This window comes from Syngnathus typhle, linkage group LG13 (genome assembly GCF_033458585.1).
Source record: "Syngnathus typhle isolate RoL2023-S1 ecotype Sweden linkage group LG13, RoL_Styp_1.0, whole genome shotgun sequence".
Classification (NCBI taxonomy): Eukaryota; Metazoa; Chordata; class Actinopteri; order Syngnathiformes; family Syngnathidae; genus Syngnathus; species Syngnathus typhle.
Window position 1 is genome coordinate 3,131,693 of NC_083750.1, and position 15,840 is coordinate 3,147,532.

General features: G+C 43.2%; 3 protein-coding genes across 5 annotated transcripts; all 3 read right to left on the reverse strand.

Annotated features, from left to right (window-relative positions):
• Window positions 1–1,251: 1,251 nt before the first annotated feature.
• Window positions 1,252–2,483, reverse strand: si:ch73-71c20.5 (DUF4748 domain-containing protein). Of its 2 annotated transcripts, none has more exons than XM_061294824.1 (3): window positions 2,383–2,483; window positions 2,003–2,237; window positions 1,252–1,849 (listed from the first exon to the last, which is right to left on the reverse strand). In XM_061294824.1, exons 1-3 carry the CDS (start codon window positions 2,423–2,425, stop codon window positions 1,678–1,680), a joined length of 450 nt encoding a protein of 149 aa, XP_061150808.1. In that variant the 5' UTR covers window positions 2,426–2,483; the 3' UTR covers window positions 1,252–1,677. The 2 variants fall into 2 exon arrangements, with proteins under 2 accessions (XP_061150808.1, XP_061150807.1); XM_061294823.1 differs by having other exon boundaries at window positions 2,003–2,252; window positions 2,383–2,438.
• A 570-nt stretch (window positions 2,484–3,053) lies between these two features.
• Window positions 3,054–10,160, reverse strand: mcm6 (minichromosome maintenance complex component 6). Its single transcript, XM_061296014.1, has 18 exons — window positions 9,947–10,160; window positions 9,501–9,647; window positions 8,990–9,100; window positions 8,665–8,752; window positions 8,430–8,591; window positions 8,195–8,360; window positions 7,965–8,110; window positions 7,666–7,816; window positions 7,447–7,588; window positions 6,998–7,139; window positions 5,126–5,233; window positions 4,812–4,967; window positions 4,605–4,733; window positions 4,366–4,530; window positions 4,155–4,278; window positions 3,808–3,993; window positions 3,573–3,712; window positions 3,054–3,489 (listed from the first exon to the last, which is right to left on the reverse strand). The coding sequence occupies exons 1-18, from the start codon at window positions 10,042–10,044 to the stop codon at window positions 3,379–3,381; spliced, it is 2,472 nt and encodes an 823-aa protein (XP_061151998.1). The 5' UTR covers window positions 10,045–10,160; the 3' UTR covers window positions 3,054–3,378.
• A 4,016-nt stretch (window positions 10,161–14,176) lies between these two features.
• LOC133166115 (C-X-C chemokine receptor type 4-like) lies at window positions 14,177–15,840 on the reverse strand. Of its 2 annotated transcripts, XM_061296132.1 has the most exons (5): window positions 15,701–15,840; window positions 15,420–15,628; window positions 15,054–15,337; window positions 14,706–14,962; window positions 14,177–14,494 (listed from the first exon to the last, which is right to left on the reverse strand). In XM_061296132.1, exons 1-5 carry the CDS (start codon window positions 15,713–15,715, stop codon window positions 14,465–14,467), a joined length of 795 nt encoding a protein of 264 aa, XP_061152116.1. In that variant the 5' UTR covers window positions 15,716–15,840; the 3' UTR covers window positions 14,177–14,464. The 2 variants fall into 2 exon arrangements, with proteins under 2 accessions (XP_061152116.1, XP_061152114.1); XM_061296130.1 differs by having other exon boundaries at window positions 14,177–14,962.

Sequence of the window (15,840 nt, forward strand, 5' to 3'; positions counted from 1 at the left end):
CAATTCTGAGTCCTTACTTCACGTGCTCCTCTATTTAATGGTTTGGTTGCCCTGGTTACAGAGGCGTTGCTACACTAAAGGGAGGGGAGATTGTGTCTCTAGCAACGCTGATTAGCTAAGGAATGTAGTGTGGTGTGGATTAGCACTTCATTGTCGGCCTGTGACCCCCGCGTAATTTGTCCTCTTTCCTCAACCAGCTGTTCTTCTCCCATGGTTGGCTGACTCATCCTTGAGTGGGATCAGATAACTTGAATCGCCGCTTTCCTGTGGAACAATGCAACCTTTGCTAAACTTTATCTATTTGGTAAATTAACACACAATAATAATGAGTAACTTGTCCTAAACACTTAAACATTGAGTAAATATGGGATAACTTGGATGCAACTACTTCAAACTGTATATAAAACTTAAAGTAAAACAGTTCTGATCAACAACAATCTATGAACCAAACCTACAGTTAACTAAAAGGAATGAAGTTTCTTTGAACCAAATAAGAACATTTTGCCTAATCAAATAAGCTCTGCTCATTGTTAGTGAAGGCCTCTTACAGGAACAAAAACACACAGATAAGATAAGGACAGGAAGGATACATATTAGGGGTGTAAATCGCGGGTTTTGTAACGATACGATATATCGATACAAAGGATCACGATACGAGATTTGCCGATACCTTAAAGCCTGCTGTGATTCATTCACGATACATCACAATATAGTGCTCTACAATCGATATAGAACAATATCCTGATTTATAACAATTCATACGCAAAATCAACAAGATACTGCAAACTCTTTATTTAGGAAATTACAAAGTGCTTCCAAACGGACGACTTGAAGCCCAAAGGGGAGCGAATTTCCTCGTCTTCTTGGACACTAGCCATAGCACCAGCCCAGGAGCCGTGTAGTCGTCGGCTCCCCTTTCACGTGCCTGCTCTGCTTACAACACAACACGCCGCGCACAGCTCCCGGAAAGAGGAAGCAAGCAACAATGAACTGGATTTCAAAATAAAGTCGCGTCTAATGTACGAGGTCAAAAACGGGCGATATAGATCGATGTTTACGTTTAGCATCGATGCCAACAAATCGTAGAGCATTATATCGATTAATCGATGTGTATCGATGAATCATTACAGCCCTAATCCATATGGCTGACAGGGATCAAAAGACATCCTTGTCACTAAAGAGGAAGAACCTAGATAAAAGGAAAGTCATAAACCCGTAAAGACAAGGCCTCCAGGTCTAGCAGGCCAAGGGTTCACTTAAATTATTCCAACATGGAGATTTAATGGCAGTTCAATCAACAGGACACTCCATCACACCAATAAATCACAAAAGATTAAGTACAACTCATCAAATACATACGTCTCTATTCATGAAGACAATTTGTGATTTTAGCATTGACACAATGTCGACAATGCAGCATTTGTCTTGGTGGGCTAAATATAATTACACTGTGGGCCAGATTTGGCCCGCAGGACAGAGTTTGATATCCCTGTTATAGAGCACGGACTTGGAATATATGCATAAAAATGATCACGCGGTCAAAATAAACACTTTCTGCACAGTGTAAACAAACATATTTTCCTTTATATTACTCCTATGGGTACTTCCCTGCAAGAATTTGCAGAACGAAGTTATTCAGGTTATTCCATCAGGACGTCCCAGGATGTAGAACAGGCATTATTGGTCAACTTTAACAGTCTCTGCAGCATGGCGATAGCGGCTCCCTTCGTAGTCGCCCTCGTTTGAGTTCCGTATCCTCTGTCGAACTTTCAGCTGCTTTAAACGGTTCTTGTCCACTTGCCTTTTGGCCAGCAGAAAGCCAATAATACCAGTGGGGAGGCCTATCATCCTAGACAGAAGCAAGAGAGAAAACGCGTGTTGCTCAGTGATAAGGACAATGTGTCACAAAATAGAGGAAACCAAGCGTCAGCATGTATTTAGCTACAGTAAACTGGTGTACTGTGTTGAACTTGATACTACTTCACATGCACACAAAACTCACCATGCATACCCAATCTTCATCATGGGATTTTTCGCCTTTTTAAGGGGAATGTACTCGGGACCCTCACTTTCCCTTTCCTCTTCCCCCGCCACTCCACTATCCTTTCGGCTTCTCTGTGGTTCCGTCCCACGAGTGCAAAGCGATGCAGCCGGCACTGACAGCCTCAAACACTGGCGAAGTGACGCTGAAAGGTATCTGGTCACTAACCACCCACCTCCAGGAACGAGGGCTGCACCTGCAAAACACTGAACTGTTCATAAAAGGGTAATAAACTGACAGATTATACTCATAGCGTATTTCGTTATATATCGTCAATTATATGTGTGGGCTTAGCGGTGTACTAGTGTCGACATTTGAAAGTAACATTAAATGTTGTTTACCTTTGCAAGCTGTGCCAAGGACTACTGTCCCGAAGGCCGCCATTTTGTCGGCAACAGTCTGCACTTGCGCATGCGTATGCCCAGTTGCAGCCTCCGGGGGTTTGTCTGCCACCTTGTGGACAGTATCTGTCACATCACTGGTTCACAAAATCCAACTTTGTGGTACTCCAACGTTACAATATACATCACAATAGCAAACATTGAGTTTTACTATCGAAATTTGGGTGACGATTGGCTTATGTATTATTTAAGATGAATGATTTAAAAGTTTCCAATTTTGAATTTAGCCACTGATAACAATAATGGACTGTTTACACACTGACAAAAATTATGTTTTGAGTCATTAGCTTCTTGAACTGACTTCTCTTGCATGCTATTTCCTTGGTCCAGTATTGTTGCTGAAATACTGCAAACTTCCTGGTGGAGCTTATCTGACGTTAATATTTCTGTTTTAGTTTGAATTGCATCTGAATACAAAACTCAACACTATACAAAGTGCTTGTCCTACAAATATGGGCACCTAATGAGTAGTAAAGAAATTATCACCGCCTGTTAAAAATTGACCAATTTGACTGTCAGCCAACCCAGGGTGTAAGCTTAGATGGGCTGCACAGTGAGCTAGTGAGCCATCCAAATGATGGTGTGCACTATATTAGAATGGATAGGAAATGTTGGAAATAGTAAGCGAAGGACAGTCTTCTTTTATTTACTCAAACCACAATTCACAGCAGCATAAGAGAAAATACTCCAATACACAAAACAATCTAATTGGTGACAACCTATTACCTATGAGAGGATGTAAACCATATTTACAGCAAGTGTGAATTATTATTTTTTTTTAGAAAACCGCTCAACCAAATCATTGTGCAACAGCCACCATGTCCAATGCTACCATTACATATGCGCACACATCAATCACCGTAGTGATTATATTTTGTTTCATAGGTTGTGTTTATATATAAAAGGAAACAAAGACACAGGAGGGCAAAGAGGAGTTCAATCTTCAAGGGTGTAGTTGGGATTGACGACTAGAACCATCTCTCCTTCTGTGCTTGCAGGCTCGGAACCCTTTAGGCCTGACTGAGACAGCTCGATGAGGATGTGATCCTACGCAAGTAAAAAGACACTCAATGAAGAGAGCCAGAGTTGCGAATCAGAGTCATGAATCTTTGATCAGAATGCAGACTCACAAAGTGCACCAGCCGGTGGATGACCTTCTCGATCAGTCCTTTCTTATTGATGAGCTCCTCCTCTGAGTCGATCTCAGACTCAATCTCCTTCAGGTACCAATTGACCACTGCGTTTTTCTTCAACTCCTCTTCCTCCTCAGCTGCAGGCAAGATAAAAAAAAATAAAATAAAAAAAAATGGGAGGAAAGTGAAGAGGCGCTTCTTTCAAATCTAATTTCCCGAGTAGATGGATTACCTTCTTCTGCTCTGCGTAGATGCAGGACGAGCAAGTTGGAGATGCGCTGGTACTCGGCAAAAGAGAGACGAAGGAACGGTTTGGGCTGACTGTCGGCCTCAGCGTGGCCGTTCACGCCATTGACAAGACCGCTGGCGTGCCCGTTTGTTCCACTGACCTCACCATTCACTCCGTTCGGGACATTACCTGCATTTTAAGTGGTTAGATGAGACAATTCCTTATACAGAGGGGAGAGTTAGTCTTTTGGCTTTAGAGCAAGACAGCATTCAGTATGTATTAGAATCTGCCCGATAATGAGAGGGAGGGTGGGTTTTGGGAGTGGAGTCATACATGAAAGCCAGGAGTACCTTCCTCCGGTAGCTCCTCCTCTTCCTGTTCCTCATCTTGCTCCAGGTTAATGTCAGGCGTCTCTACTCTGATAATGGACTTATTCAAAAGACGAAAGGCTTCCTTTACATGTTTAGGCTGTACCTAGATTCATGAAAGGGAGGGGGGCGGGGGAGAGTCAGACTTTCAACTGAAATGCATCCATTTCATTTCATTTCTATTTGGACCCACCTCATCACAACAGTGCATCCTGGCCATGCCCTCGGAAAGGCGGATCATGCTCTCCAACTGGCGCACGGTTATGCGCCACGCAGACTTGGTCACACCACCCGAGCTATCCCGCTGCCGGAGGCGCTTGTACTGCTCGACGATGAACTCTTGGGATTCGCTTGAAATCTGTACAAAATGGCAGACAACGTGCATGGTAGGGAAATCGCCACTCGACAACCAGGAAGATTTGTTGGACGCACTTTTGGTTTGAACTGCCTAGCAAAAAGCAGATATCTCCGGATTTCATCCAATGAGTACTGCCTGTCCACAGATTCCTCCACACGCGAGTGGAGATCGACGATGCGCCTGGCGATGGCGTAATCCGTAACCTGCGATGCACACAAAGCATTCTCCGTTTTACAAGGACGCTGTGTGACACAAGTCAGTCGAGAACTGCGGCGAGTGACCTCATTGCAGTCATCCACGAGGATGAAGAAAAGGTCGAAGCGACTCATGATGGGGGCGGTCAAGTTGACGTTCTGTTTCAAGCTCTTACTGCGGTCATAGCGCCCATTGACGGGGTTGGCGGCGGCGAGGATGGACGTGCGAGCGTTCAGGGTGGCCTGGAGACGAAGGCATTACACATTGCCGACATGTGACATTTTGATTATGATTGGCATTTTCAGTCGGTAGCATTGGGTCTCTGATGAATTCACTTGCCTGAAGAATGCAAATAGTTTGCTAAGTGACTGCTGTGCATAAAATACATGTTCACTTTTACCTTGACTCCAGCCTTAGTAATGCTGATCGTCTGTTGCTCCATGGCCTCATGAATGGCCACTTGGTCTTTGAGGTCCATCTTGTCAAACTCATCAATGCAGCACACACCCTTAAAGGCAAACACAACTAATATAAGCATATTCATGCCATTATACTATGTCACCTTGCTTATAGCTGCCGTTCAAAAGCTTGACAAAGCCATCACAGTTAAAAGAACAACATTAGATGTAGTCACCTCAAATACTATACTGTAAATATAACGAATACAGTGCCTTGCGAAAGTATTCGGCCCCCTTGAACCTTTCAACATTTCAGGCTTCAAACATAAATATATAAAAGTTAAATTTTTTGTCAAGAATCAACAACAAGTGGGACACAATCGTGAAGTGGAATGAAACTTATTGGATAATTTAAACTATTTTAACAAATAAAAAACTGAAAAGTGGGGCGTGCAATATTATTTGGCCCCTTTACTTTCAGTGCAGCAAACTCACTCCAGAAGTTCAGTGAGGATCTTTGAACGATCCAATGTTGTCCTAAATGACTGATGCACCTGTGTGTAATCAAGTCTCCGTATAAATGCACCTGTTGTGAAGAAGTTTAAAGCCAGATTTGGATACAAAAAGCTTTTCCAAGCTTTAAACATCTCAAGTAGCACTGTGCAAGCAATTATATTGAAATGGAAGGAGTATCAGACCACTGCAAATCTACCAAGACCCTGCCGTCCCTCCAAACTTTCATCTCAAATAAGGAGAAGACTGATCAGTGATGCAGCCATGATCACTCTGGATGAACTGCAGATAACTACAGCTGAGGTGGGAGAGTCTGTCCATAGGACAACAATCAGTCGTACACTGCACAAATCTGGCCTTTATGGAAGAGTGGCAAGAATAAAGCCATTTCTCAAAAGATATCCATAAAAAGTCTCATTTAAAGTTTGCCACAAGCCACCTGGGAGACACACCAAACATGTGGAAGAAGGTGCTCTGGTCAGATGAAACCAAAATCGAACTTTTCGCCCACATTGCAAAACGATATGTTTGGCGTAAAAGCAACACAGCTCATCACCCTGAACACACCCTCCCCACTGTCAAACATGGTGGTGGCAGCAGCATGGTTTGGGCCTGCTTTTCTTCAGCAGGGACAGGGAAGATGGCTAAAATTGGATGGAGCCAAATACAGGACCATTCTGGAAGAAAACCTGTTGCAGTCTGCAAAAGACCTGAGACTGGGACGGAGATTTAACTTCCAACAGGACAATGATCCAAAACATAAAGCCAAATCTACAATGGAATGGTTCACAAATAGACGTATCCAGGTGTTAGAATGGCCAAGTCAAAGTCCAGACCTGAATCCAATCGGGAATCTGTGGAAAGAGCTGAAGACTGCTGTTCACAAACGCTCTCCATCCAACCTGACTGCGCTCGAGGTGTTTTGCAAGGAAGAATGGGCAAGAATTCCAGTCTCTCGATGTGCAAAACTGATAGAGACATACACAAAGCGACTTGCAGCTGTAATTGCAGCAAAAGGTGGCGCTACAAAGTATTAGCGCAAGGGGGCCGAATAATATTACACGCCCCACTTTTCAGTGTTTTATTTGTTAAAAAAGTTTAAATTATCCAATAAATTTTATTCCACTTCACGATTGTGTCCCACTTGTTGTTGATTCTTGACAAAAAATTAAACTTTCATATCTTTATGTTTGAAGCCTGAAATGTCACAAAATGTTGAAAGGTTCAAGGGGGCCGAATACTTTCGCAAGGCACTGTCTACTTCCCAGCTGCAGACAAGGACAATAAATCCTGTGTATCCAAGAAATAGTGCTCTGGAGCCCCAGCTACATTCAATAAAGAAAAACAAGAGAAAAACTCACATTATCAGCCAGCATCAAAGCTCCGGCCTCAATTACAAACTCGTGCGATTCTTCATCTCGGACTACGGCGGCAGTCAGACCTGCAGCGGTGCTAGCTTTGCCGCTCGTGTAAACAGCTCTGGGGCTGAACTCCTCCACATGTCTACAAACGTGCACATAAGTACATAATAATGGGTTAACTACAGAGACAGTTTGGACCCCTTGAAACTTGCTTGGGCTGGGTGTGAGCTGTGGCAAACAGCAGCTCTTGTACCAGTGTGCACATTGTGTTATAAGATATCTGTTTTGCTGGTGGTAATAAAGGGCTGAGAAGTGTATCAGCTGCAATAACTCTCCCACATAAAAAAAAAAAATAATAAATCATATGTAGTATATAAGCAAATGCTGTATTAGGAGACGCATTTTAGAATATTGGAGACCCTTTGCAGTGGACTTGTTTGTGCACCTACTTGAGGAACTGGCTTTTGGCAGTACTGGGGTCTCCAACAACACAGACGTTGACGTCTCCTCTCAGCGAGGTTCCCTCTATGGTCGTTTTGGGAACGCCTCCAAACAGCATCAGCAAGATGCCGCGTTTCACCTCGTCATTGCCTACAATGGCAACAACGGTCAAACCACGTAGCTTTCACACCAGGCGTGTTTCTCGCTCAAAGAACTGCGCCGCTGACCGTGGATGGTGGGGAAGAGGCTGGTGCACAGGTTATGGTACAGGTTCTTGTCTTGACTCATCTCAAATACCTTCTCCCACTCTTGCTCAGTCATCTGGCTCTTGATGCTCTCTGCTGTTTGCTCCTCCTCCCGCAGCTCCTTGCCACCAAACTACGGAGCGACAATTCCCATTTGGAACAATCACAATAATTCAATAAAGTTCTTATGTTTGACAGTTTTCTTTTGCTTTGTATGAGAAAATGGTTTCTAAATGTGAACCAAGAATTTGGGGCTATTGTGCAGTTTTTCCCGCTCTTACCCGAGGGTTTGTGGGTGCGACATTACAGGCCAGGAAGGCCAATCTGTATGACAGCTCCCGGACTCCCAAAGCTTTCAATCCCCTCAGACCTTCCGACTCTGAGCGTTGCGGTCCACCTACCCTGGTACTGGTCTCTGCTCGCAGACCTGAAAAGGAAATCCACACAAACAGATGGTTAAGAAAAATAAAAAGCCAAACGTGAGACTGAGGAGGACAATTTGAATGCCTACCAGGAGTGTTGAGCTGTGAAACATCTGGCACTACAATAAGCGTCCCGATGAAATCACATCGGTCGCCGGCCTGAGCGGTCTCCACCGCCTCAGCTCTGAGAACGACCTCCAGGGAGCGTGGGATGGAACCACGGGGCAGCTCCGCCTGAGTCTCCTGGATACGCACCTGAGCACAACCAAAGGTCGCCAAATGACATTGTGATCTTTCCCACCTGCACGGGAACTCTCAAGTTACCTTCTGGAAGTCAATGAACTTGGACTTGTGCGTATCGAGGTGAAAGCGCGAGCGGTTGTTGCAAGCCGGGTTGCGGCAGATGGTGGGCGGCGAGTATTTGAACTGCTGAGGGACGTCTTTGATCACCGCCTGGCAGTCCATGCACAGGAAGGTGCCGCTCACCTGAAGCCACCAAGACAGTCATGACCAAAAACAGCTTGGGTCCACCAGCAAAGTGCGTGAGCAGATGACTTACCAATTCAGGGTGGACAGGGTGCGTCCTCACAACCTGACCGCTGATCCTCACCAGGCTACCGATGCGCATGGACGACAGCTCACGAATCCTAAAGTACACAGTGACATGAACCATTTCATTTTATAATTACTCAATTGTGAATAAAAATGACGGGCGTCAAATCTGTTTGAATACATTGAGTAAATAAATCAGGGAATTGAATTATCTGTCCAAGAACGGCTGGAATGGGCATTTATTCAGCTGTAAAGATTGTGGTGCATCTTAGGCTCATCCCGAAATTTCACCTTACAGTTTATAGCCCTAATTCCAGGTATATGAATCTCACTTGTGTCTAGTAGGCAGATCTTCAAGGGCCACGTAGAACTCTTTTGTGAGAGGAACCTTCCCATGATCCCTTGCAAAGTTGCGCACGGCCCGACAGAGGAAGGGGTACACTCTGAAAACAGGAGATGGCAAAAATCATTGACACTCATGCAGACATTTTTACTTTGCAGGGCGGGGCAATTAATGGCATTAGTCGTGACTTCAATATAAATCAAAATCATCATTATTATTTTTCGATAATTGCCCAGCCCTACTACTTGAATCCTTGCAACAATATAATATTTTCTTATGTCACATTCAGTTTTATCTTTTCATTCCTTTGGCAGAGCACAAATGTGTTTAACTGACGTTCAGTTTAATTATTGCTAAATTACAATTGAATAAGAAACATGAAGTACACAAACTATTCACTCTTGTTGGCCACATTAAAATATGACATGTCTGATCTGGGCTCTCGGGCAGCCAAGATCATGCACAGCGTTCTTAATTCTGCAACTAGAGAGACTGCACACCTGTAATATTCCTCTTGGATGGTGGTTGCCAGCTCCTGGTTGAATACCTCGAGATCAATGAAGTTAACCAACAATGTGTTCCTCTCAGGTCGGATCAGCTCTTCAGCCTCCTGGACATACTTCACTTCTCCATCGGCAGTCTGGAACCTGCACACAATTTGTACTTTTCTTTTACTTTTCTGACGACCTTTAACATGAACTCCCTATATTTGAAAACAGTATGTTTCCATTTGTACTTCCTACTCCTTGTCAAAATACGCACGTTTCTTTGTCAACTTCGACTCAAGATTAAGCAGTCGATAAAAAACATACTTTAACCAGGCTTGTTTTACACAAGTATATGTCTTTCAAAGTCTTAATAGTCTCGTTTTGCTACCTCGGCTTGGATGCACATTGCGTGCAGTTTCACAAAGAACAATGCACATTAAGCGTTTTGCTTGACTTACTCCTCCAAAAAAGCCTGGAATAACTTCTGACACTTATCCGCCAACTCGTCTTTCACTGTCTCTCCGGCATTCTCTGTGGTCGCTGTAGCAACATCCATGCTGATATGACCCAAAACTAGTGTATAAAACTCGAACTATAAAACAATACAGCTGCCGTACTGACAACCGCACTAAACGAGATCCACACGACAGGGCACCGTTTCGCGCGAAAGGCGACGCCACGTGACATTTGGCGCGCCGCTTTCATCCAATCACAACTGGTATACGTATTTGTAGCCAATCAAAAGTAATGCTCTTGAAATGCAGGAAGTCCGGTGGCTCACCAAAGTCCAGTGACGTTTAGGAAAAGACCATTTTGGCCAAATGCTTTCGTTTGTGTGCTTTGATCTGCTTTAAAATAGTATGAAGTATAGTCGGTTGTTTTTGGGACGCAGATGGACGTTCTTTTATTATTATTTTTTGTTTCAATACGGTTTACCTCCGTGCATTTGCAGTCAGAATTGTCCACGAGGGGGCAGTGTATGTTCCAAAAATAAATAACGATGGTTGACGTTCACGATGACGTCAATTCGTATTTGTACTATGAAATAGTATTAATTTATTCCAACACAATATTCTTATTTTGCAGTGCTTCAAGGGTATGTCTAGTAAAAAGAATCTTTAAAATACTATGTTTTATGTAGCCTCACGAGTATAAACATGATATTATGGTTAATATTGCACTTGTGGAATATGAATTGAAATGAAAAATAACAAAAAATAATAAATAACACCTGATCAAACCCAGAAAACACAAGAGCCATGACAGTTGTTACCCGAGCCCTGAGACACTGTGAAAATTGCAGACCCAAAGGAATATAAAAGCCTTGTCCTACTTTTGTAAAATACATCTGAATGATTCCCAAGACTTTTGGGAGAATACTAAGAGAACAAAAATGTAACAAATTGTTATTTGCCTCCTCCTGTAGTGCTCAGAAAGTGACCAGAGGTGTATGCCACACCCATTCCTAATTTCCATATTTATAGCCCTCTTTAGGCTTCCAGACTTTAGCCCCGCCAACCCGAGTCCCCACAGCGACTTGAATCCTTTCTGCTCCAGATCAATTGTCCTCAATTTCGTCAACAATGGTAATACTTCCTATACAAACTGCTTTCAGCTGTCTATTTGTTTACAGAACAATGAACACAGGAACACCAGCATATGAAAACTGACCAATGTAGGCCTCATTCTTAGCACCGTCTGTGAGATTAAATGCTTTATTCTTTCATTCACTTCTGCCGCCATTCCCATATCCTTGCTACGTATATTTCCATCCTCACATGGCGGTCATTATGAACGCTGCCAGGAGGCAATTGGTTTCACCTGTCACATTGTATTAATCCACTAGGAACAAAGCAGGAAGTTGTTGCACGCCATTTGGATCGAGCCCTTCTCAGCCTCTTTATTTCTCTTTTTGTCTTGCTTGACCTCTGGTTTTCCCACGATTGTTCAGTCACAGGAAACTCAAGACAAACCGCGTCTGACAAACTTGACCACCTGTCGGTTAACTCTTTGAAACAAAACACACACATATAAGCAAACACACACACACACACACACAGAAACTTACATGACTCTTAAAATTCATATTCTCAAAGTCAGCATGAAAATCTTTCAAACTATGACTGGAAAACAACTTTTGCTTGAATGAAAAAAATAATAATTTCAAGTCTGTGAAAGTACTGGAATTGTATTGGAAATGTTTTAAAAGTTGCGTTTAGACATGTTATTCTGATTACCACAGGCCAACATACTAAACTCAAAATGCTATCAAATAAAATGAGACCTCATTGTTGCTTAAACATTTGTCCAAGTGTCGAAATATGAAACTCCTGAAAGTTCCTGAGAGGATGAAACAACAATAAACAGGATAAGTGCTGATGGCCTGTTAGTGGGGTCGCTGATTTCCCACATTATTAACAGATTTTGCAAGACAAAAAATATGATTATTTGGAAATAATTAGTTGAGAAGAAATTGTCCTTTGAAAATGAATGTGGTGGGCTGGGATAATCAGCTGCAATCCAATAAAAACAAATATAAAAACAAACACAGACATCTCATCTCCGCTCCAATACAGCCTTTAGTTTATTGCTTTAGTCTTTTTTTTCTCCCAAAACACATACATCCAATTTTTTAACTTTATTTGCACTATACATTTAATTTAAACTCAACTCAGCAAGAAGACAATGTGGAGAAAATTAAATCTGGGTCACAATTTGTGTCTTTTTTTTATTGCTTTTATTGCGTTTACAATATATTTGTACATGGCTGTGATTTAAACATCCTCTCATGTCTCCTCCATTTGACTTTATTGCCGCGCTTGGCGTTGTAGAGTGCAGTGCTGCTTGGTTGTTTGATTGTTTTAGCTGCTTGTTTTTCCTAAAATGAGTTGCAGGAAGTCTTTCCTGTTTTGAACGCCCTATGAATAGAAAGGCTGGTGTATTGCTGTGTGAGAAAGAGAGGCCACAGGTTAAAGTCTAAATTGTCATCATTAAAAGCAAACAGCAGTTGGACACACTGATCATTACAAGCACGAGGCAAAAACTCTTTTTTTTTTCCATGCAACCTGGCTTCCCCAAAACTTCACCCATCAGTCTTCAAACTCTCATCTTGATCTTCATCCTTTTCTTTGGTCCAGGAAGCGGAGCACAGTAAACTTCCAGCTTCTGTTTCGTTCACTTCCATGTGGAAGTGGTGATGTGGGGAGCACTCAAAGTGTGTGTGATTGTGTGATGCTGTATTCCCATGAGCACTAAGTAGAATACCAGATGAATCCAATATTTGCCGGCAAGGGAGATGCATGTTCAAGTGTTGACCTGTAGACCAACGCCAGCCATATGCTTTCAGAACCAGCTGGAACAACGTTACTAAATAGGTTATACAGATTCATGATTCACCTGGACAAAAAAAATGTTACTTTGCAAAACAAAGCAAGCAAGTTGTTTGCTCCAAAACAATTTGCTGGGTTGTTTTTATTTACATTTGTTGTCTTTAAGTTACAAGCATCAATTAGTTCTCTATACTTTTATTGCTTTGTTGAAAAAGACAAATTTCACATTATCAAATATTTTATCTAAATTTGATCGGTTTGTTGCCTTAAAATTTTAAGACCACCTACTTTTTTTTATTTTAGAGGTTTTTTTTTCTCATTTGATACCCTACAACCTTTGTCTTAAAAGGAAACGCCAACTCTTGACCCCTTGTTGCACCCCTTGCTCTGACATAAAAAAAATTGTTGATCATACTCACAAAAACATGTCCAAACAGAGTATATTCTTCTACAGGCACTTTCCACGGGAATTTGATTGTATCCATGCTTCGGATCAGTGGCTTCAAATGTTTGGATTCAGTTGGTTGATCCTGAAGCAATTTTGTACAAAGGTGCTGAGATTAAGCACACAACACACTGCCAACTGATTGCAGCAATTTTCCCATAAGAAACAGGGAAGCATAATCTCTTTGGCAGAACAAACTGATGACTGGATTCATATTTGGAATTGATTGCGTTGACTTGTAGTTACAGGTGATTTCTGCCTTGCCCTGTTTCATTTTAAGAATGACATCACATTTTGTCTTGTAAAAAATACTGGTGTAGGGGAGGCTATGTCAATAATGGTGTGGTTAACCTGACTGTAATTAGGTGGTTAAAATTTTCATTTTGTAATGTAAGATAGGGCAAGATGGCAGAATAAGGAGGAGATACGTAGGTGCTTGACTTGTTCACTTTATCCAACATTCATTAAACCCTAGTTTTAAAAACCCTAGTATGAAACCCTAGTTTGAAACCTTAACCCTAGTTTGAAACCCTGGTTTGAAGCCCTAATCCTTGTTTGAAACCCTAACCCTAGTTTTAAACCCTAGTTTAAACCCTAGCTTGAAACCCTAACCCTAGTTTGAAATCCTGGTTTGAAACCCTGACCCTAGTTTGAAACCCTAGTTTGAAACCCTAGTTTGAAACCTTAACCCTAGTTTGAAACCCTAAACCTGGTTTGAAACCCTAACCCTAGTTTTAAACCCAGATTTTACATTATGTGTGTTAATTATTATGTTTGAAGTTTGTAATGAGGTGCTTTAGCATGTAGTATGTGCCAGGCTGTATATTTGCATTATATTTTGCATTGATCACCTTCAAGACTGTAAGTGATGGTTGTTGACTCATGAGAAATACAGTATGATACATGACAAGAGAGATTTTTTTCTCCATATTTATTATAAACCATTACAGTTCAGTGAAAGCACAGCAGCATTGACCCAACAAAAGACACTATTTACAAGAGAATTGAGAGAAGACCGCCAGCAGACTTGCTCCTTAAATTCTCAGATTATTTCTATTATTATTTCACGCACACTCACACGCTTGGAGTCAGAATGAGCAAACACTAGCTAGAGTGCAAACTGGACGACTCAGACTCTGTGGTTGTGGAGGCCCCGTTGCGTCGTCTCGGTAAAACCTTCAAACTGGATGCTCTGCTCAGTGTCAAGGCTCTGCGGGCTGAATTTTTGAAGCCTGCCCCCAGAAAGGCATAAAGCAGCGGGTTTAAGCAACAATGCGCAAATGCCATGGGCTCAGCCACCGCCAACCACACACCCAGGAAGGCCTCCAGGTTGCAGCTGCGGGGCAGAACCTCCAAACGCAGCATGGCATCCACAGAGATGCCCGCTCCGTAGGGCAGCCAACACACAAAGAAGCAGAGCACCAGCGCGATGGTGGTCCTCACCGCTCGTCGTTTCTGCCTTTGACCCCCGAGAGGTCCCCGGGTCAGCCTGGTGACGATGACGCAGTAACACACCAGAAGCACCAGACCTGGGATCACCAGACCCACGAGGACCAGCTGTAGGTGAAAAACGGCCACCCAGAGAGGAGCGTGTTCCGCTGGGTAAAATCTTTGGCACAAGGTGCTTCCCTCGCCTCCTTCTTGAGTTCGGGCAAATACCAAGTCGGGAATGGCCAGCAAACTGGCGGGCAACCACGCGCCTGCAGTCGCGGATGAACCCAACACTGATTAGATACTCGTAGTGAAAGAGAATATATTGGACCGGCTATGGATGTGAAGAGAGACACTCACCCACATAGACCAATCTGTGCGCCAGCATCTGCCTCAGGCCACCCGTGTTGGTATCGGTGGCCCGAACCACCGCCAGGTAGCGGTCCAGACTGATGAAGGCCAGGATGAGCACGCTGCCGTACAGGTTGACCGTATAGATAACGTGCACGCCGACGCAGGTGGCTGCCCCAAAGCGCCAGTCGGCCAGCGCCGCGTCCACCGCCCAGAACGGAAGCGCCACAACAAAGAGGAGATCGGCAGCTGAGAGGTGCAATCGGTACCGGTCGGTAAGGCTGGATTTTGACCTAAAGAAAAAAAAAAAAGCAGAGTGAACAACAAGTCTTGAATTTTGAAACTTTGACCAGACAAATGGTCCTCCTGGCTCACCTACGCTGGCAGCCCAAGACAAAGACCACCAGACCGTTTCCGGTGATGCCCAGCAGGAAGATGAAGGCATAGACCACAGGTAAAAAGACCTGCTGAAAGTCAGAGGTCATCAGGTGCTCCACCTCGCAAGGCTCCTCCAGATCCACCCCAATATCACCAGAACCAGAGCCAGAACTGCTGTCATTGTATTCATAGTCAAAGAGGATGTGCTGGAGACAACAGTGATGATTAAATACACAAAGAATTGCTTTTGTCGCTTCAATTATTCAGACAAAGCTTACCTCATAGTATGACATGTTGGACTCTCTTTTCTCTACGGAGTGAGGTTGGGACTCACGCGGATGAGTTTTATAGTTGTGGTGGTGCTCCTCCCTCAAGCACTCGAACCCATCTGTGTTCCTGCCCAAATGCTTTTTCCTGT